The 22,965-nt window shown below is 42.9% G+C and overlaps 1 protein-coding gene across 1 annotated transcript in view; it reads left to right on the forward strand.

The window, feature by feature from the left end:
* Positions 1-22,965, forward strand: part of spon1a (spondin 1a) — a 374,574-nt gene that overhangs the window by 7,035 nt on the left and 344,574 nt on the right. Inside the window, exon 2 of the mRNA XM_034188854.1 lies at positions 4,994-5,100. Coding sequence (XP_034044745.1) covers positions 4,994-5,100 — 107 coding nt within the window. The remainder of the gene's footprint in view (positions 1-4,993; positions 5,101-22,965) is intronic.

Consider the following 22,965-nt stretch of genomic DNA (forward strand, 5'->3'; position numbering starts at 1 on the left):
AAGACGGCATAACTGTGGGTTTCATACATGGACCATATATGGTTGTTGCTTAATCTCATTCGGGCTGTTAAAACCAATAACTACACCCTGTACACTCAGTGCCTGTGCTTGATGACAGACTTGTTCTTCACCTTTGGTGGTTTCAATTATGCTAGGTACTTAACATACTTTTCTACACACTTGGTGAACATAGAACTGTCCCATCCTGGAGCAACAGACCTCTTGAAACGTGGTACTTTCAGCGTGGCCCGGTCATTCATACCTGGCAATCGGTGCCCTGTGGACAAAACCATAGAGGAGATGTTTATGCGCCATTCTAAATCCAGAGGAGGTGGAGGTTCTGGAGCTGGACTGGCAGGTATACAGACAAACTATGATGCCTATCAGAGGTGGTGTAGGACAACCAAGGAAAGGGCAAAATATCTGCAAGCAGCATATGGAATGGCTGACATGACAGGAGATAGTGATGGAAACAGTGGAACAACCCATCGAGACATTCGGCCCACTGAAGTGAAGCGAGGAGAAAGCCGTGTTGAGAAAACAGTTGCAAAATTTGAAAACTTTGTCAACCCATTTGATACTGCTGACAAAGAAAGACTTGTGTGCATTTCTTCTGGTGTCTCAGCATCACAGGAAATTGAAAATGATATTCTCCGTGCAGAAGAAGTTGGGCTTGAGGCAAAACAAACATTTATCAATGAAAGACTACAGAAAGGAACAGGGTTCTTTGACCCAATCAAGAAACTGAAACTGGGGACATTTAGGGACACGAAGAAGACAGTGAAACTAAGAACATCCACCAAAAAGGAAGTCCAGTACATCCAACAGGGGAATATAGCATTCCAGTTGCTTGTTAAATCTCAGTTGTTGAGTGATAAGGTAGACCTTGCAGAACTGATGAGCTTCCAACTTACACCTGTTCCATACAGTCTTGCATTAGCAGATGGATTCTTCACCAAGATGGATAAATCTAAAGGGATGTGGTACTTAGTGGGTGATAGTGAAGATGCCATTGTCACATCACATCCCAATGAAACATTGGTGATAGAGGATGGAAATGCAATATTCCACCGTCTCAGTGACTTACCAGACAAATTTTCTGGTATAGCAAGAAAAGTCCTGGAGGAATCAGTTCTGAAGTCAGATTCTACATGTGTGTTCAGCAATGACATGTACTCTGCCAATTCAGTGAAGGCAATGGAAAGACAGCGACGACGTATGGGAGATAAACTCATTGTAAGTAGTGGTGATATGAAGCGACCAAAGGACTGGAAAGAGTGCAAGGTGTATCACCCTTCAGGGATTTGTTTACAGTCACAAATATTACTAATGCCAACATTAAAACACCTGAAAATTGGGTTAAAGATCTCTAAGCAATTTGGCCACAGCAGCATTTTGATTCAGGAATATGGTAAATTTTTACTTTCTTAGAGTATGCATGACCTTTTGACTTATATTTACATAAACAATGAAGCAATCAGCTTTTAATTAATACTAAAATTTAGGGGAGCTCAAGACCTTTCAAATGACACCTAATATGCCCAGATATTAAACTTAGAAATGTGTAATCTAATCAGTTGAATTTCCCCTACCCCTAATTTTTCAGTCCATTCGAAAAGTTAAGTCACGAGTCTGATATTTGGCTTGAATGCATAATTTGCATGCCTGTATTTGGCGTTAACATCATTTTTCTGATGCTGTAGGCATATATACACAACAGCACGCCAAAGAAGTTGTGGGGGGGTTGCATGGAGACCCCTAGTAGCCCATGGACTATAACAGACAATTTCTATCAAGGAGGGTTAAACTCCAAAACAACATAGAGACAGACAAGAACAAAAGATGAGTGGTGACAGGAATAACAGAGAGATGAAATATGTGAAACTCCAAAGAGGTGGAACCCCTCAGTACAACATACCAGGACAAAGAGCAACATAGTAGTGACAGTAACAGTCTTTCGTCAAATTATTGAAGATCCATTTACCTATTCCAAGACACCAGAGTCTTGAACCCCTTGGGAGCACTCAGAACTGAATTGTGGTGACAGCTATGAACACCAGACTCTCCACGTACAGAGACCCAGGTCACAGCTGAATATCCGGTCACTTCTGTGGCTGGTGTGTTGGGCCAAGACCCAAGTACAGAACCTTACCATATGACATGGACCACTCCGGCATGACAGGAGCCACATGTGTGAGTGCACGTATGTTGACAGAAGGGGATCCAGGATGCAGAGCCCCCAGGAGCCAGGGAAGGCACCCACCAGAGCCACCGGAGCAGTCCGACTAACAGCTGGGGGAGCAGCCCACATGCAACCCCGACATACCACCACAGACCACGGCCCCACCCCCCAACCCTGCCTCATGGAAATACAGGAAATGCCCCGCACACAAGGTGAAGCAAACAATGTGCTAGCAGTGGCCCATGGGGAGGTGCCCCAGCAGCACACCACATGGGCCACAACCCCACAGGGAGGATCGTGCAGCGGGGGAGGGGAGCCGAGGAGTCGGCACACCCAATCCTCAAACATGGGCAGGGACTGCTGACCTGATGACGTGCGGACGGGTCCACGCGTCGGCACGCGACGCTCCGCCACAGGAAAAACACCTCTGTTGAAAGCCTTAAGGACAAGTTGGAACATGTCCTGCTGTTAAACAATTTCTCATATACTCACTCCACTGAAAGCCATCAAAAGCCGCCTGGATTTTACAAATGGTTATCAACACGGAGGTGTTTTTCCTGTGCCGCCGCACCGCGTCGGCTGCGTCCCGACATTTTTTCATTAAAAAAATCTCCTTTAACAGTGGAATATCCGGATAAAATGCTGAAACCGACTTCTTCTGAAACTTCTCTGTTCTCTCACGACGTCCTGGATCAATAGAGCCTGAAATGTGGAGGTTTTCAGCTTGAACAGGCTGATGACGGCGGCTGAGAGCGCTGAGCGACGTCTCGCACCGTGGGAAGTCCTTAAAGCGACAGAATCACCTCAAAATCTCTCATCAGCCGTTAAAATTTTCACTGAAAACCAGCTTAATTTTTCGAACCGTGTCCACTTCGATGTGTCTCACAGGTTTAGAAAAAATTTTGATCAAACGACGCGCCAGTCTCTCAGCAACTTCTCAGACAAAGGAATTCCGACGAGGGGCTGGACGACTCCTCCCACAAGGAGTGCTCACAGGCGAATGACGTCACCTACAGGCGTGGAAAAACTCACGCATGTGCACGAGGGTTCAAGCATGTCTGACGTAAAAACATATGAATGAAATCCATATAGTTTTTGAAAAAAATAAAAAGGACCGTTGCTTTATTGACAGACCTCGTATATCTCAGTGAAAAGCAAATATCTTACAATTACTACATTATATTTATCAACATCAACACAGTTCTATAGTGGAGTTGATGGTTCACAATACAAATTCACAGGGTTTTATTGTGATAGTGTATCATTTTTACCCGAGGCCATCAAATATGGTCATTGAATATTGCAAAGGCTTAGGGCCCCTTCACACATAGTACAAATGCGGACAAATTGCGCATGAAGTGCACATGAAGCAGGAAGAGTATGCAATAGGTGTAAAATTGTACCTGCCTCCAACACCTCATACACCAGTTGCTACAACTGTTTGCGCACACCAGTGGCTGAAAGTCAAAGTGTGCGCTGTGAGAGCCCATTGAACCCTCTCGAGGCAGGTGTCGGCCAAATTCCAATTGACACACATGAACATCTAACACCGCTCGCTTGGCACTTAGAAAATGTGTGGCCATTCGTGCTATTAGTATGACAACAGTCATCAGATGATCACTTTTGAGCTGGATGTGAAATTTGTGCCCCCACGAGTGTGGCTTTGAAAACAAACACAGTGACACATTGGTGTGTGTGCTGAACTGACAGGGGGTGTGTCCACTGACAGGAGCAGCTGTGGAGATCTGTGGTTCCAGACATCCCAGCTGGAGAATACGTACCGCGTTTGTACGGACATGAACTAACAACTGGCCACTGTGATGCGCGTATGTACTTGCTGTCCTCACGTGGACATATATAAAAAAACATATATCACTGTGGCAATGGGCTGCAGTGAGCGAGTGCACACCATGCACATTGACAGGCTACCCCAGGTGAAACAGACTGTCAGATCATAACACGCAGCAGGCAATCTGACTGTCATGTCACCCACGTGAGTTCTGTTCAACATGACGCAGTGACTGTCCTGTGGTGCGCTGTCCACAAGACACGCGTGTCCTGCCCAACACGTGTGGGGCCGGCTGGACACACTGCCAGCAGATGTGGACATAAGCATGCCCTGCTTCTCATTCATGTCATTTCATGACTGTATGTCTGTGACCATGGGTCATCTACAGAGGAATAGACAGATCATACTTGTATTGCCCACTTGATAAGTGGGATTCAATAAAATGCAGTGTTTTATATGGTGTGTGGTTGTATTTTTCTAAAATACATCCATGTCCTTCTTGATATTAGGCATTTTCCCACACCTTTTACAGGACAGCGATGGTAGCTCAGTTGGTTATGTTTCTGGCTGGCAATCAGAGCTTTTGGAAATTGCAGGTTCAAATCCAGCAATATATATATATATATATATATATATATATATATATATATATATATATATATATAAAGATAGATGTGCGTGTGGGGGGGGGGTGTTTCTGCATCATTATTGAACATGTATACATTGTACGTAAGACAATAGGATCTTAATAATTACTTAAACAGCTGCAAATTATAAAGAACATAATGCTCATACAGCCGAGTGTATTTTAGCATTGCATTCTATTTCTTTTTATTATTGAATTCCAAGCACTAATGTTAAAGATCCACATTCAACCTTGGCAGAGATATTCACTCTGAGTGCCTGCCTAGTTTGTGAATATAGCAGTACCAGCAGATAATGGCTTCCATTTTAGCCTTTTTGTATGCTCAGTTTTTTGATTCTTTTGTTGCTTACTGTCACGCTTGTTTGCTTCCATCCAGTGACTCTGATTGCATCCAGCCCCTCTTACTTCAGAGGCTTCACCCTGATTGCCCTGAAGGAAGGCAAGGAAGGAGACCAAGACGAGGACTATGCTGGAAATTTCCAGGTAAGACTGGCAGGCTTAAGAGAATTGCTGGTGCAATCAAAAATGGTTATGCCTCCATTATGAAGGTGCTGATACCATCACTCTTCCTGGTTTCCCACGCCTTTGGTTAAAGACTAATACAGTATATGGCATCCACTTGTTATAATAGTGATACTACAGGTTTTTGCATGTTGATTTAATATACACCATATGTATCAGAAATCTGGTGGGCCTTGGCAGTTGCAAGAACAAACTCACACATTAAACCACAGCTGGCTTCACCTTATTAACTTCACCCTGCCTCTGGACTCTAGCGTGTGCACTGTGCATAATGTGTGGAAGCAGTGAGAGAGAGGAAAAAAAAAAACAGCCTTCCTGTCTTCACATGTCAAAGTGTGATTATTCACACCTCACCTCCTAATAGTCTTAATATAGCATATGAAAAGGGCAAACTGAGCTCAGTGCCTTGTAGTGTTTTCCAGATTGTCAAAGTACATGTGTGGAGAACTGGAGGAATTGTTAAAACCAGGTATAAACATACCTTATGTAGTTGATGTAATTGGAAAACTAATTAAATTTTTATACATCCATGACCTCCTGGAGTATATAAAATACTGCTTTACCAGAGCATAAAATGTTTGCCAAAACACATTGATGTACAGTAGTGTTCAGAATAATAGTAGTGCTATGTGACTAAAAAGATTAATCCAGGTTTTGAGTATATTTCTTATTGTTACATGGAAAACAAGGTACCAGTAGATTCAGTAGATTCTCACAAATCCAACAAGACCAAGCATTTATGATATGCACACTCATAAGGCTATGAAATTGGGCTATTAGTACAAAAGTTGAAAAGGGGGTGTTCACAATAATAGTAGTGTGGCATTCAGTCAGTGAGTTTGTCAATTTTGTGGAACAAACAGGTGTGAATCAGGTGTCCCCTATTTAAGGATGAAGCCAGCACCTGTTGAACATGCTTTTCTCTTTGAAAGCCTGAGGAAAATGGGACGTTCAAGACATTGTTCAGAAGAACAGCGTAGTTTGATTAAAAAGTTGATTGGAGAGGGGAAAACTTAAAAAAAAAAAAAAAAAAAATATATATATATATATATATATATATATATATATATATATATATATATATATATATATATATATATATATATATATATCCACAATCATCTACAATGATCTCCAATGCTTTAAAATGGACAAAAACAAAAAACAAAAAAAAAAACAGAGATGCGTGGAAGAAAATGGAAAACAACCATCAAAATGGATAGAAGAATAACCAGAATGGCAAAGGCTCACTCATTGATCAGCTCCAGGATGATCAAAGACAGTCTGGAGTTACCTGTGAGTGCTGTGACAGTTAGAAGACGCCTGTGTGAAGCTAATTTATTTGCAAGAATCCCCCGCAAAGTCCCTCTGTTAAATAAAAGATGTGCAGAAGAGGTTACAATTTGCCAAAGAACACATCAACTGGCCTAAAGAGAAATGAAGGAATATTTTGTGGACTGATGAGAGTAAAATTGTTCTTTTTGGGTCCAAGGGCCGCAGACAGTTTGTGAGACGAAACTCTGAATTCAAGCCACAGTTCACAGTGAAGACAGTGAAGAATGGCGATGCAAGCATCATGATATGTTGGATTTGTGAGAATCTATTGAATCTACTGGTACCTTGTTTCTCATGTAAGAATAGGAAATATACTCAAAACCTGGAATAATCTTTTTAGTCACATAGCTGTTATGTGTCGGATGCAGTCGGAGCACCGACCCAGCGTTTGACACGACCCAGCATAAAATAAGCAGAGCACGGTTCAAAAGATAACAGAATTTAATAATCATAGTGAGTTTAGTGATAAACAACCAAAAATGTCCGCGGTCTGGTGAGGTGGAAACACGGCGCGCTCTCAGCAGCGCAAACGGTCTGGAGCCACAGCAGTTCGGACCCAGGGACCCCGCCGACACCCCCCAGGTGGCCGCGACAAACCAAGTCTGTGAAGAAAGAAAACATGAGGTGAGTCCAACACTCTCCACCCAGAGAGACACAGCTCAAAGGTGCACACAATCAGCAAACACTTCCTGGCTTAAATATATATCAGCTTCTCACCCTGCAGGCACGAAACAACTCAGTTCAAATCTCTACTGCAGCAGAAGCTGATTAGACAATTAGCATAACGTGACAGCTCAATACAGCAAGGTGTGAGGGACACCAAATCCACTGTCATTACTTCATAAAAGTCACCAAAACCAAATTACCTCAGGAAGTGTGCTGAAGAGCATGAGACCTCACCCAATCCTCCTTCACAGACTGTGGCGTCAAACCTGGAGCGGTCTCTGCGTCCGTAATGGTGAGATTGTTCTCCCGACGCCGATCTCACACGTCTGCTCACAAGGTCGAGTCTCTGGCAATCACACACTGTGCATTCAAGGTTTAAGTGCAGCAATCTCTGATCAAGACAGATACACCACAGCTGTGAGTCCTGATGACCTGCATGTAAAAACAAGCCTCAGGTGTTCAGGGTGAGGTCCTAATACTCAGCCACTCAGTCCTGAATGCATACCACCTGGTGGGAGAAACAGAAAAACAAAAACCAAGCCAGCCAAACACCCCAGCACACAACAATAGCACTACTATTATTCTGAACAGTACTATAATATGAAGTCAGTTTGAAAAATTTAGTGAAACCTCGCCTCGCCCCCCCCCCACCCCCAAATCTCCTGAAGTTCTAAATATTTATTGAAGTATGTTTGTGGGTAAGTTATGTGTGAGGGTGGGCATTGTTTTTGAGGATGCACAAGCAAATTTCGTTGTGGTGATTTACTGTGCAATGACAATAAACACAAAAATCTATATATTAAAAGCCAAATTCCCTCTTTGTGTGTGGATGCATGCATGCGCGTGTATGGCTTTGATCACAGACAAACTGGGGAGAACTGACATTTGCCATTTGGTATGCTTATGTGTTTTCGGTCAAGGATGAACGTTGCAAAGATGGAAAGATGACAGGACTAATTTTTGCAGAAAGTAGTTATATTAGATAACAGTGAACAATGGACATTGATAATTAAATTCTGGACTCACAAGCCATTCTAAATCATTCTACTAACTTTGCATATTTTTTTTACCATCCTTGAAAAATGTCACCTACCTATTTTATGAACACTACCCAAGCTAGAGTCTGTGGATCCTCATGGGCAACCCGCTAGTATCCTTTTAATTTATGAACTTTTGCCTCTCAAACAGAAAGACCCTGGTTCAAGGTCACCCTAGGCCCATTCTTCATGTATGTTTGGTGTTGCATTGGGCAGGGTATCCATTGTAAAAAGTGTTAAATCACAGGTTATTTTCACAAATAAATTGCACACAATTTTGTGTTTATCCCACATAGTCATCAGTCAGCAGGCAGTAATACCACGAAAAACAAGATGGTGGATCCCAAAGAACCCAAAGACGTTCATTGTAATAGTATTATTTTTGTTACTCCAGTCCGAAACCAAAATGCTAACATGCATTTCTGAACATTAGATGCAAAACATGTATTGCACATGTGCATGGAAATTCAGAGGCTTATGTATAAAATATTACACTTTACTTTTCATGAGATATCATTTGAAATGCATCTTAAGAATATGCTGCAAATAAACATATGGATCCATGCCAAATGGATGGAAGACAAATGGAAAAAACCAAAAGAATCTAGGTTGCAGCCTAATTAGTTTGCTCCCAAACTAGTCAAATGTGATGAAACTTTGGGTATGAGTTCCTGTGATATTTCACTTTGTTCCTATGAAGTTTCACCTCTTGCAGAGAGTGTTCCATGAGTTGTTGAATGCAGAGCCAAGACAACGTCCATTACATTTTTTTTTTTGTTGTTTTTTAGTTTTGTGACTTTGGCTGCCTGCTCAGGCTCCCACAGTGGATCCAGTAAGAACTGCATTGGGATTTGGCAGAAGTTCTATGTCAGATGCCCCTGACACAACTCCAGTTTTCCATGGAGAAACTTGAAGCTCCCGGTGTTCCTAAGTGGTCTCCCAGCCAAGTACTCATCAGGACTTGCCATACCCTACTTAATTTGTTAGATCTGAAGGATTCAGTGTGCATAGAGCAGGATGGCTGCTCACTTCAGCCACAAAATATTGTAGAATAATCATATCATAGCAGTTAGCACTATAAAACCTAAAGGTATATGAAATGCCAGTACATTATGACAGGGTTAAGAGCTTTCTGAGTACTTTTTTAAAAGTTTCTTTTCACTTCTTTTTCCACACACACCTCCCTCAGCTCCTCCGGGGGAACCCCAAGGAGTTCCCAAGCTAGCCGAGAGATGTAGTCCCTCCAGCGTGTCCTGGGTCTTCCCCGGGGCCTCCTCCCAATGGAGCGTGCCCGGAACACCTCTCCAGCGAGGCGTCCAGGGGCCATCCGAAAAAGATGCCCGAGCCACCTCAGCTGACTCCTTTCGATGTGGAGGAGCAGCGGCCCCACTCCGAGCTCCTCCCGAGTGACCGAGCTCCTCACCCTATCTCTAAGGGAGCGCCCAGCCACCCTGCGGAGGAAACTCATCTCGGCTGCTTGTACTCGCGATCTTGTTCTTTCGGTCATGAGCCAAATCTCATGACCATAGGTGAGGATTGGAACGTAGATCGATCGGTAAATCGAGAGCTTTGCCCCCCTACTCAGCTCTCTCTTCACCACGACGGTCCGATACAGCGACCGCATCACTGCAGATGCTGCACCGATCCGTCTATCGATCTCACACTCCATCTGTCCCTCACTCGTGAACAAGACCCCGAGACAGTGGCGGCTGGCCCATAGGGGGCGCTTGGGTGCTGCCCTCCTAGATGTGGAGGGGAAAAGTCATAATATATATATATATTTAAAAAGTATTATCAATGTCAGTTTTACTTAATAGTATGTGCCTACATGTAATATGAATGATTAAAACAACACTTCCTCCAATTGACTCTCATTCAACAGTGCATTTCCACCGACAGAAGCAGAGAACGTATCATTCCTCATCTTCGCTGCATTTCAAGGGCGCTTTGAATGAGCGCCCTTGAAATGCAGCGAAATAACCAATTGTATGTAGTTGCTAGGGAAAATTAATAAATATTTGGCAAATCAACATTGCCAAAATTAATGGCTTTGGGGCGCCGGAATTTTAGCCCTTGCTACAAAAATGCGGGAACATTAGATTGCTACAGTCAGTGATATACGTGACGCTGCAGCTGCTGCTGTCAGTCAGTCAGTCAGGAAGAGATGATGGTGACGACGACGTTTGGGTTCTATTTATTTATTTTTATTTTGTCTCCGTGTGTTTTGCTGGAATAAGGTGAAGAACTCTTCGGAGGATTAAAACGGGACAAAACTAATCAAATCAATGACACCAAAGTTTCACGGGGATCCTTTTGGAGGCGCATGGAGGTGCGCACATCAGATCTTTCTCGTGGTTTAATGACAACTGCACATCCCGGTTGGAGGAGAGACGTTTGTCTGACTCGTTATAAACCGTGTCAGGCTTCATTCACACTGTCAGCGCGCACACGTCACGGAGGCTGCTGATCTGCGCTCTTTACTGCGGGGTGGAAAGGAGCACATCCACCTCTGCCAGCTGCGGACTGACTCCTCTGGATCCACTTCAGCTCAGGTGAGCTGACGAGCTGCTCGGATTTATTCCCGAATGTTGCTCCTGGTGTGGAAACGAGGATGAAAATTTAAGATAAAATGAATGAGTGGTTTTTTTTGTTTGTTTTAGGGGGTCAAAGCTGTGATCTTTATTGGGACAGCAGAACAGTTATAATGGTGATAGGGGAGGCCGGGTCTGTTTGTAACAGTGTTCAAAGCTGCTGGTATTTTGATTTCACTTTACACGTTATGAGGATCAGTCCACAGAAGTAAAATATTCTTTGGAGTATTCCACACTCTAAAACAAATTATTTGCTCAGTTTAAAAACAAAGCAAAACAAAACCCTAAAATAGCAATTTGCATGTTTTTTTTTAAAGAAAATCTAATCTAACCACTGAGTACACACAAGACACTTATAGTCAGACAAACCCAGGTTTAGCAACGCATTTAATTAAGTGGTTTTGTATACTTAATTTGCTTTGTCCTCTACACTGTTAATTAATTTTAACCAATTTAATTTAAAGGTTTTGGTGTTATTAGTTAGTCGTTATTTAATTTAAGTTTTTCAAGCTTCTTTAGTTTACCTCCATTCCTCTCAGTAATGTTCATGCAAAATATTATCTTAAAATTTTCTCTCGCTCTCTCTCACACACACACACACACACACACACACACACACACACACACACACACACACACACACACACACACACACACACACACACACACACACACACACACACACACACTCTCTCTCTCTCTCACTCTCACACACACACACACACACACACACACTCTCACTCTCACACACACACACACACTCTCTCTCTCTCACTCACACACACACACACACACACACACAAAAACATTCTCTCTCTCTCTCTCTCTCTCTCTCTCTGAAGGTGGTGTGAACATTGTAGTATGTACATAATGTTCTTTTGTCAATTGAAGAATTTTTCCATATTTTGAAAGAGTGTAAATTTGGTGATATTTTGTTAAGGTCGGTGTCATTGTGAACCCCAGGATCTGTTTGTCTGAAGATAATGGCAGTGCAGTACAGTTTGGTGTACTATGTGTGTAACTGGTGTCAAATAGTGAAATGTTCTTTGCTCAAGAACTTGAGTGTTGTATTTGATACTGTTCCTTTCCAAAGTAGAAATGGGGCCTAATACTCGTATAGCTGTAAATGGTTAACTTTATCTGTAAAACTGCTGATTTTGAGGACATGAAATGATTATTGTGGAATTGTAGTAATTTTCCAACTGTTCACTTGAATGCCTGTACTGGACAAGGCAAGGGAATCTATTGGCACAGCAGCCCCACCAAGACTGTTTTTCACCAGCCACCACTGCCCCGAGATACTTAAACTCCTTCACTTGAGGCAAGGACACTCCACCGACCTGAAGAGGGCAAAGCACCTTTTTCCGGTCGAGAACCATGGCCTCGGATTTGGAGGTGCTGATTCTCATCCCGGACGCTGCACACTCGGCTGCAAACCGCCCCAGTGCACGCTGAATTTTTGAAATCTAGAAATTTTTGCATGGAATTTGGAAATATACATGGAATAAACCATAACAGTATAATTTTTGGGTCATTTAGTTCCAAAAACCCATATGGACGGAGCGTTTGAAAATTACATAATGCGCGTATATGTGCTGTTGACGTACATAACCACTATGTAGCTTATAATTAGTTCATTGTGGCCATGTCATTCTTTACATGTGATGATTATACTCAACTGATGTTCCTGAAATAAAAACTACATAGATTTTGTTTGTTACAATTGATCGTAACATATGTACTGAATTTAGGTTTTTTTGTCAATTACTCTTAAAAAAACACCAGATAGGCTTATTGTTACTATAGAAGTTGAATATAAACTTGGGGTCAAGCAACATTTGGCGCCAAATTTCAAGTCTCTAGGTGCAACGGTTCTCAAGATATGACATTTTCGTCGATATTTTTGGCAATTTTTGAACCCGATATCTTCATTGGCTCCGTCCATATGGGTTTTTGGAACCAAACAACCCAAAATTTATCCTGCTATGGTTTATTCTGTGTATATTTCCATATTCCATGCAAGCATTTATAAATTTCCAAATTTTTTGAAATAACACCCCTCCCTAGTAAAGCTAACCTTTGATGACAAACAACCTTTTTGTAAAAACTCCAGATCTACCTTGTTGAACAATTTTTGTTGTAAAGTTAACAGTTTTTGCCTCATGTAATTTTTGGTCCGATTGGCCAGAAAATGATGAAAGATGCATTTTTTTTGTTTTTGGCGAAAAGAGAACAAAGGTGCTAAACTTTTATTCTGACAAGCTGAGACCGCAACCTCTCAGCACATGCATCCACCTGGGTCAGGTGGAGCTGCTGAATTTGAACTGCCATCAAATTAAAGAAAGGCCTGAAATCTTCTGTCAAAGTCCCTCAAGCAAGCTCTTGGAGACAGACGGACAAGTGATATTGGAAGCGGGTGGCTGTCGGCACCTTACCCCAGAGGCACCCTACAAAATAAGCTGTCTGGTTCTGTCAGAATTTAGCAAAAGTAGTTTTACTTAATTCTATTCCCCCTCATCACCAAAAAAAAAAAAAAAAATTGCCTGCAGAATATGAGTAGAGAAGCTTGAATCTTCGACTGGACTGGGTTGCTTGACGTGAGGACGTTTCGCTTCAAATCACAGAAACTTCCTCAGCTAAAATTATTGCTCTGGTAGTCTGACTTCTGTCTTGGCTCTTGTAGAGAAGAATAAACCAGAAGCCTACAAAAGCTGGAGTTTTTTAACCTAACCAGACCCCACCTACCGAGAGGCTGACTGCTATAGGCTAGTGATTAAACAATAGCTCTAATTAGCACCTATTGTGCTCTAGTTAGCACTCTTCTAATGACAGGACGGAAGCCTCCCCTGATGGCTCCCTTGACGACTCTCTCCTGATGACGTGAATGACTCACTACCATGAACAAAAGACTGAAACTGCTTTGACCTGAGTACCACGTTGTAACATTGTAAACCGGGACAAAGCGTGTCTGAGACCCGCTCCACGGTTAAGGCTGGGTTTCAACTGTTTTACAAAGAATGCTTCCTTGACACCTCTCTCAAACCATTTCTTCTCTCTGGCTAAGATTTTAACTTCCTTGTCCTCAAACGTGTGGTTAGTGTCTTTCAGGTGGAGATGAACTGCAGACTGAGGTCCACTGGCGACCTCTCTGCGGTGCTGGTATAGCCTCTTGTGTAAAAGTTGCTTCGTCTCACCTATGTAGTGTTCATTACAGTTTTCCTGACATCTGATATGATACACTACATTGCTGTGTTTGTAACTAGGGATCCTGTCCTTAGGGTGAACTAATTTCTGTCTTAAGGTGTTGACTGGTTTAAAGTAAACTGGGATTTTGTGCTGTCTGAAGATCCTCTGTAGTTTTTCCCCTACTCCTGCTAAATAAGGGAGAGACACTCCTCTTCTTCTTGTCTCCGTCTCCTGTCTATCTGGTCTCTTTGTTTTCTGGGACTTCTGCACTTTGTCCAGGGACCAACGTGGGTACCCACATACTGTGAGGGCTTTCCGTACAAGTTGCTGCTCTTTAGCCCTTCCCTCTGCAGTTGTGGGCACCTGTAGGGCTCTGTGTTGAAAAGTCCTGATCACCCCGAGCTTGTGTTCAAGGGGGTAGTTTGAGCCAAAGAGCAGATATTGGTCAGTGTGAGTGGGTTTTCTGTAAACCTCTGTCTGAAGCTGCCTGTTCTCTCCAATCGTAACATCACAGTCAAAGAAGGCTAAATGGTTGTTTCTGGCATCCTCACGTGTGAACTTGATATTGGAGTTCACGGAATTGATGTGTTCTGTAAAGTCCTCGACCTCCTGTTGCTTGATGTTAACCCATGTGTCATCGACATATCTGAACCAGTGACTGGGAGAGATGCCTGTGAACGACGTCAAGGCTGTCTTCTCCACTCGCTCCATGTACAGATTGGCCACAATGGGGGATACCGGAGACCCCATCGCACAACCATGGATCTGCCTGTAGTAATTCCCCCTAAACAGGAAATACGTGGTGTTAAGACAGATCTCCAAGAGTTGGCAGATGTGGTCTGGTGTGAGTTTGGTCCTTTCAGGTAGAGACACATCTTCCAGCAGTCTCTGCCTCACAGCTGAGATGGCCTCAGCGGTGGGGATGCAGGTGAACAACGAAGTCACATCAAATGACACCATAGTTTCATCTGCCTCCAGCTGCAGGTCCTTGATTTTGTTCACAAAATCTTGTGTGTTCTCCACATGGTGGTCTGAGTTACCCACTAGAGGAGCCAAAATCCACTTGAGGTGCTTGGCCAAATTGTATGTGATGGAATCTGTGCTACATACAATAGGCCTGAGTGGCACGTCCTGTTTGTGGATTTTGGGCAGTCCATAGATGCATGGAGTGGTGTCCCCCGGGTACAGTCTGTAGTATGTCTGCCTGTCGATGAGTCCCTCTTTCTCCAGGTTTTGGAGGCAGCTAATGATTTTCTTCTTATAGCCACTCGTGGGGTCTCTCTTCAGACGTTTGTATGTACTGGAGTCATTGAGCAAGTTGTTGATCTTGGCCTCGTAGTCCGATGTGTTCAGGACCACCGTGCATCTGCCTTTATCTGCTGGCAGGATAAGGATGCTTTGGTCCTTCTGCAGTGCTGCCAAAGCTTTCTGTTCTTCTCCTGTGATGTTGGACGGAGGAGACTTAGCACTGTTAAGCGCTGCTGTGACTCTTAGTCGGAGGTCCCCAGCTTTTGACTCTGACAAACTGTTGTGTTTAATGGCTGACTCTACCGCAGTGATGTAATCTACTGTCGGTATATGTTTAGGGGTCACTGAGAAATTTAGTCCTTTGGTGAGCACATCCTTTTCTGTCTGTGTAAGAACCCTGTCGGACAGATTCTTTACCCAATTTTCCCTGTTGTCAATAATTTGTCTGGGTGTATCTTTAAAACTACTCCCACTGAAAGTACACCTTTTCTGCACTGTGGATTTTGGGCATGGAGTGGCGTCCCCCGGGTACAGTCTGTAGTATGTCTGCCTTTCGATGAGGGACTCATCGACAGGCAGTAATAATAGTAATAATAGTAATAGTAATAGGGGTAGTAATTCCCCCTAATAGGGGTAGTAATTCCCCCTAAACAGGTATTTCCTGTTTAGGGGGAATTACTACCGGCAGATCCAAGTTTGTGCAATGGGGTCTCCGGTATCCCCCATTGTGGCCAATCTGTACATGGAGCGAGTGGAGAAGACAGCCTTGACGCCATTCACGGGCATCTCTCCCAGTCACTGGTTCAGATATGTCGATGACACATGGGTTAAAATCAAGCAACAGGAGGTCGAGAACTTTACAGAACACATCAATTCGTTGGACTCCAATATCAAGTTCACACGTGAGGATGTCAGAAACAACCATTTAGCCTTCTTGGACTGTAATGTTACGATTGGAGAGAACAGGCAGCTTCAGACAGAGGTTTACAGAAAACCCACTCACACTGACCAATATCTGCTCTTTGGCTCAAACTACCCCCTTGAACACAAGCTCGGGGTGATCAGGACTTTTCAACACAGAGCCCTACAGGTGCCCATAACTGCAGAGGGAAGGGCTAAAGAGCAGCAACTTGTACGGAAAGCCCTCACAGTATGTGGGTACCCACGTTGGTCACTAGCCTATAGCAGTCAGCCTTTCGGTAGGTGGGGTCTGGTTAGGTTAAAAAACTCCAGCTTTTGTAGGCTTCTGGTTTATTCTTCTCTACAAGAGTCAAGACTGAAGTCAGACTACCAGAGCAAGAATTTTAGCTGAGGAAGCTTCTGTGATTTGAAGCGAAACGTCCTCACGTCAAGCAACCCAGTCCAGTTGAAGATTCAAGCTTCTCTACTGTGGAAACCACCTTGACAACTGACAGCCTACACAGAAACATTGCGACCAACTGTGGGCATGAGGCCCTGGCACTGGTACGTAAGCTGGAAAGGACTGCTAAAAAGATAGCTAACTTTAGAAACCACTTAAGATTTAACCTAACATGCAAACAAAACAATGTTATTCCTAAATGCATGAAGCAAAAGGCACTAGAAGCAGGCCACACAGCAGAAAAGATCCAGCACAGTTACCTTAGGAGGATTTTGGGTCTTAGAATTAGAAGGCTTCATTTTAAAATATTAGACCTCCAAAATAATCTTGATAGTCTTTACAAAAGGTTAGAAACATTATTGGGGGAAGAGGCCCATAATAAGATCACAAAGTTCATAGTTAAAATTAAAATGACTGAGCATTTAAAAAGTAAAGATAGGCAAATCAGGAAGTATCACAACCTTTTAGTGCAGAAAAGGTGTACTTTCAGTGGGAGTAGTTTTAAAGATACACCCAGACAAATTATTGACAACAGGGAAAATTGGGTTAAGAACCTGTCCGACAGGGTTCTTACACAGACAGAAAAGGATGTGCTCACCAAAGGACTAAATTTCTCAGTTACCCCTAAACATACCAACAGTAGATTACATCACTGCGGTAGAGTCAGCCATTAAACACAACAGTTTGTCAGAGTCAGAAGCTGGGGACCTCCAACTAAGAGTCACAGCAGTGCTTAACAGTGCTAAGCCTCCTCCGTCTAACATCACAGGATAAGAACAGAAAGCTTTGGCAGCACTGCAGAAGGACCAAAGCATCCTTATCCTGCCAGCAGATAAAGGCAGATGCACGGTGGTCCTGAACACATCGGACTACGAGGCCAAGATCAACAACTTGCTCAATGACTCCAGTACATACGAACGTCTGAAGAGAGACCCCACGAGTGGCTATAAGAAGAAAATCATTAGCTGCCTCCAAAACCTGGAGAAAGAGGGACTCATCGACAGGCAGACATACTACAGACTGTACCCGGGGGACGCCACTCCATGCATCTATGGACTGCCCAAAATCCACAAACAGGACATGCCACTCAGGCCTATTGTATGTAGCACAGATTCCATCACATACAATTTGGCCAAGCACCTCAAGTGGATTTTGGCTCCTCTAGTGGGTAACTCAGACCACCATGTGGAGAACACACAAGATTTTGTGAACAAAATCAAGGACCTGCAGCTGGAGGCAGATGAAACTATGGTGTCATTTGATGTGACTTCATTGTTCACCTGCATCCCCACCACTAAGGCCATCTCAGCTGTGAGGCAGAGACTGCTGGAAGATGTGTCTCTACCTGAAAGGACCAAACTCACACCAGACCAGATCTGCCAACTCTTGGAGATCTGTCTTAACACCACGTATTTCCTGTTTAGGGGGAATTACTACAGGCAGATCCATGGTTGTGTGATGGGGTCTCCGGTATCCCCCATTGTGGCCAATCTGTACATGGAGCGAGTGGAGAAGACAGCCTTGACGCCATTCACGGGCATCTCTCCCAGTCACTGGTTCAGATATGTCGATGGCACATGGGTTAAAATCAAGCAACAGGAGGTTGAGGACTTTACAGAACACATCAATTCGGTGGACTCCAATATCAAGTTCACACGTGAGGATGCCAGAAACAACCATTTAGCCTTCTTGGACTGTGATGTTACGATTGGAGAGAACAGGCAGCTCCAGACAAAGGTTTACAGAAAACCCACTCACACTGACCAATATCTGCTCTTTGGCTCAAACCACCCCCTTGAACACAAGCTCGGGGTGATCAGGACTCTTCAACATAGAGCCCTACAGGTGCCCACAACTGCAGAGGGAAGGGCTAAAGAGCAACAACTTGTACGGAAAGCCCTCACAGTATGTGGGTACCCACGTTGGTCCCTGGACAAAGTGCAGAAGTCCCAGAAAACAAAGAGACCAGATAGACAGGAGACGGAGACAAGAAGAAGAGGAGTGTCTCTCCTTTATTTAGCAGGAGTAGGGGAAAAACTACAGAGGATCTTCAGACAGCACAAAATCCCAGTTTACTTTAAACCAGTCAACACCTTGAGACAGAAATTAGTTCACCCTAAGGACAGGATCCCTAGTTACAAACAGAGCAATGTAGTGTATCATATCAGATGTCAGGAAAACTGTAATGAACACTACATAGGTGAGACAAAGCAACTTTTACACAAGAGGCTATACCAGCACCGCAGAGAGGTCGCCAGTGGACCTCAGTCTGCAGTTCATCTCCACCTGAAAGACACTAACAACACGTTTGAGGACAAGGAAGTTAAAATCTTAGCCAGAGAGAAGAAATGGTTTGAGAGAGGTGTCAAGGAAGCATTCTTTGTAAAACAGTTGAAACCCAGCCTTAACCGCGGAGCGGGTCTCAGACACGCTTTGTCCCCTGTTTACAATGTGGTACTCAGGTCAAAGCAGTTTCAGTCTTTTGTTCATGGTAATGAGTCATTCACGTCATCAGAAGAGAGTCGTCAAGGGAGCCATCAGGGGAGGCTTCTGTCCTGTCATTAGGAGAGTGCTAACTAGAGCACAATAGGTGCTAATTAGAGCTATTGTTTAGTCACTAGCCCATAGCAGTCAGCCTCTCGGTAGGTGGGGTCTGGTTAGGTTAAAAAACTCCAGCTTTTGTCTGGTTTATTCTTCTCTACAAGAGTCAAGACAGAAGTCAGACTACCAGAGCAAGAATTTTAGCTGAGGAAGCTTCTGTGATTTGAAGCGAAATGTCCTCACGTCAAACAACCCAGTCCAGTCGAAGATTCAAGCTTATCTACTATGGAAACCACCTGGACAACTGAGAGCCTACACAGAAACACCTCAGAATATGAAGTAATTCATTCTTAAATTTCCGCAGTGCAAAGGCTGGGTGTGGCATGATACTGGTGGTAGTAGGACAAACAATGCAGGACTCGCAGGCAGAGGATTAAAGGTAAAAAAACGCTTTATAGAGATAACGGGCTATAGTACGGTAGACAGTGAGACAGTCAGTGGGGCAGCGGTACAGTTCAACGAGAGGCAGAATCATAGGTCAGCAAACAGACAGAAGCCAGGTGCACAGCGTGGTGGAGATCGGAGAACACAAGCAAAGGTCAAAAACACAAGGCAAACAGGACTGATATGGGATGCAAGGATGAGTACAAATACAACAACCTGGCAGGGAAGTGGGGGACTGTGAGGGCTGAAGTGCTGGCAGGCTAATTAGGCAAACACGGTGCACCTTCTAGAAGGGGCATGGCCAGACAAGACAAGGAAGACAGGTGGGTGTGACAGGCAAACAACTGAGTGCAAGTGACCCCGCCTACAACCAAAGACAAAAAGAACTGAATACCACAGAAAATAAAAAGCAGAAACTTAACTAAGACAGGACTCACCAAGTGGCTAAGGGAAAAGCAACTAATGATTACAGAGAAAGATGGAGTGCTACACCATGAGAAAATAAAAATCAAAGACTAGCTAGAACTCACTGGTGGCAAAAACAGAACAACAGATAATACAACATATGATCAAAATAAACAGATAAGTGATACACTAATGTAATGAATTACATTAATTTAATTATTTGGAATGAATGGCACCTCACATGGAGGCACCAATTTAATGTAGTGAATAAGTAGTTAAGCCTTGCAATGCGTTATTGGCCTCACGGAGAGCACCAAATATATGTAGTGAAAGTATTGCTAAACTCCCAAATTGAATTAAATTGGCCTAGACCTCATTTAACGGGTCACCAAAATAATTAACAATTTTAGGGTTAATAATTATTATTTAATTAGAACAATATCTAATTACCTCAGGACACCACCTATTTAAAACATAGGTACTTTAATTTAAACAACCATTAATTAGTCAGTCTCAAATTAATCAATCAGTCTCAATTTAATCTCAATCTCAAGTCTCAAATCTGAAAGTGAATTCTATGATACAATTGACCAAGGGTTTCCTTCTGAACACAGAATGAACCACAGCAGAAATATTTGCATTTTATTTACAAATATACAAGAAATGAACAGTTTCCTGGCATTTTTGAGTGGACAGTGATTAAATAAGTTCATTTATGAACATAATGTGCCTACTCATGAGACGATGAAAGAAAGTAGTGAGCTAAAGCTTAAAGACTTTAAGTAAATAAATCTGATTTTGAATTTAGTGATGAAATTTGAAGCCAATTATTAAGAAATTACTAAACAAACCTATGAATATGTTTAAATAGAAGCCACTTTGCATCCATTGACAACAAAACCCTTTTTTCTGGAACCTTTAACTGGGTCACTTAGCTGATCCATTGAAGAGGTGGTTCGGATGAACTGTCCTTCTGTCCTTGATGGGTTAAACAGGAAATGCAGTACACAACCAAAGGAACGTAACCAGATGAAAACACTGAAGATAAATAATAACCAAAACCAGAGACTAAAGCATAATACAATAAACGTGATAAAACTAAACTGAGACTGAACTAACAAGCAATAAAGAGAAACACACTACATGCCGGACAGGAACTAAGACAAAACTAAATACATGGCAATCCAAGTGATACACAGAAAATAAATGAAACACAACTAATCATAAATACAGAAACAAAAGATAAGCAGACACCATAAACAGAATAATCAAAACAGAAGCAAGGCAAGATGACAAAACCATGACCAGGGCCATGGACCGAATCCTGATACGCAGCTATTTCATGTTATATTACCGTTATCTAATAATCATTTGCTTAAAGTCATTGTTGTCATCAAAGTACATTATTATATGTCCTGTCCTATTCAAACCCTGACTCAGTTAAATAAATGCTTAAACGTGCAGTTGTCTGTGACTTATGTTAAACAGAGGTATCGGGTTTGACCCGGCATAATTTATGGCTGGAAGATAGGGACTGATTTGTTATTTCCTGTTAGCTGATATTCCACATATTGACATTTTAACATTGTCATAGATACATCAGACCAATGGGTGGTGCCCAAAAAGTAATTTGAGGTAAATTAAATGTTAAAATTGTTACATTATTGGTGCCCCACGCGTGAGGCACATCTTAACCCATTTTGCCCCACTGGCAACAATTGTTGCCGAAGTGGATCACTGTCATTTTCTACTCACAATAAAAAAAAAAAAAAAAATCTCAAAAGGTACTAATGCAACTTTTTCCACTTATACAAAACAAAATCTGGGCATAAACGGGTTAAGCTTAAAAATGAATTACTAGTGTTAAATTGCTACACCACTCTCACAGTTTTTAAAGTCTTCCAACATAACTTGTGAGTCCATTCAGTCAGGTCTCTGTAAAGCAGAGGAGGCTAAACTCTCGGTATTCCCTCTGCTAGCGCTGTTAGCTCTTCCATCTTACTGGAGAGAGATCTCATGTTCCCCTAAACAACAGACAGTATACATGGTTTATCCCGTCTTTTCTTCTCCTGACGCTTCATTCCAGCTCTGCATCCCCTTCTCCTTAAATCTGCAGGGATCTCCAGTCTTTCCACAGGGAATACCTTCATCTTGCACAGTGCCAACAGCTGCTCTCAATGGAGCCGTGGCTGAATGGATTTGCTGATGTCAATTTAAGTAGTTAAATAAATAAATGCAGTATCACGAGTTGTACGAGTTGTACTCGTACATCCATAGGTGCACACTTGTGACTATGACTAGTAGCAAAGAAGACAGTAAAATGATGAAGATGTGAACTCATTCTTGTGTGATCGCTTTGCTCATATGCTTTGCTGTGGACATACAGCACCTGTCAGCTGACCGCAGACTGTCAGCTGGATGTGACCGTCCATGCACAGACATTAGACAGATGCATGACAAACACATAATAATACATACATTAAATTAAAAATCACAGAGCAAAGCAACAGAGAGTGAGCCTTTTTGTTGTGTGAGCTGTGAGGTCTGTTGACGGGTGGGCGTGTCCCCCTGTAACATGCAGCTGGTCAGATATCTGTGCTGACAAGTCACAGCTCAGGAACACCTGTACTGTCTTGTAAGATATAAAGTCACACAACTACAGCGTGAAACGTGGACGTCAGCATGCTGTCCTCGCGTGGAAATAAATTAAAACACATATCGCTTCAGCTGACTGCTGCATCAGTGCACCGCAATACTGGTGAATATTGTGCCATGCAGGAAATCGCCCCATGGGACGCCCCTGCAAGGTGCGTGTCACTGCGGGATTTCACCACATTGTAATAATCAAAACACAGATCACATTTGCAGCGGATCACTACGCACTGGACACGCCATGCCAGCTGCATGTGTTCACGATGCGAGAGCCTGGCTCTTCATGAGATGGGAGCCGGCAGGCTCGAGTGCATCAGGTAATTCATGTAAAACATGAAAGAGAGATCAGTAATCCACATCA

Source organism: Thalassophryne amazonica, chromosome 2 (genome assembly GCF_902500255.1).
Source record: "Thalassophryne amazonica chromosome 2, fThaAma1.1, whole genome shotgun sequence".
In the NCBI taxonomy this organism is placed as follows: domain Eukaryota; kingdom Metazoa; phylum Chordata; class Actinopteri; order Batrachoidiformes; family Batrachoididae; genus Thalassophryne; species Thalassophryne amazonica.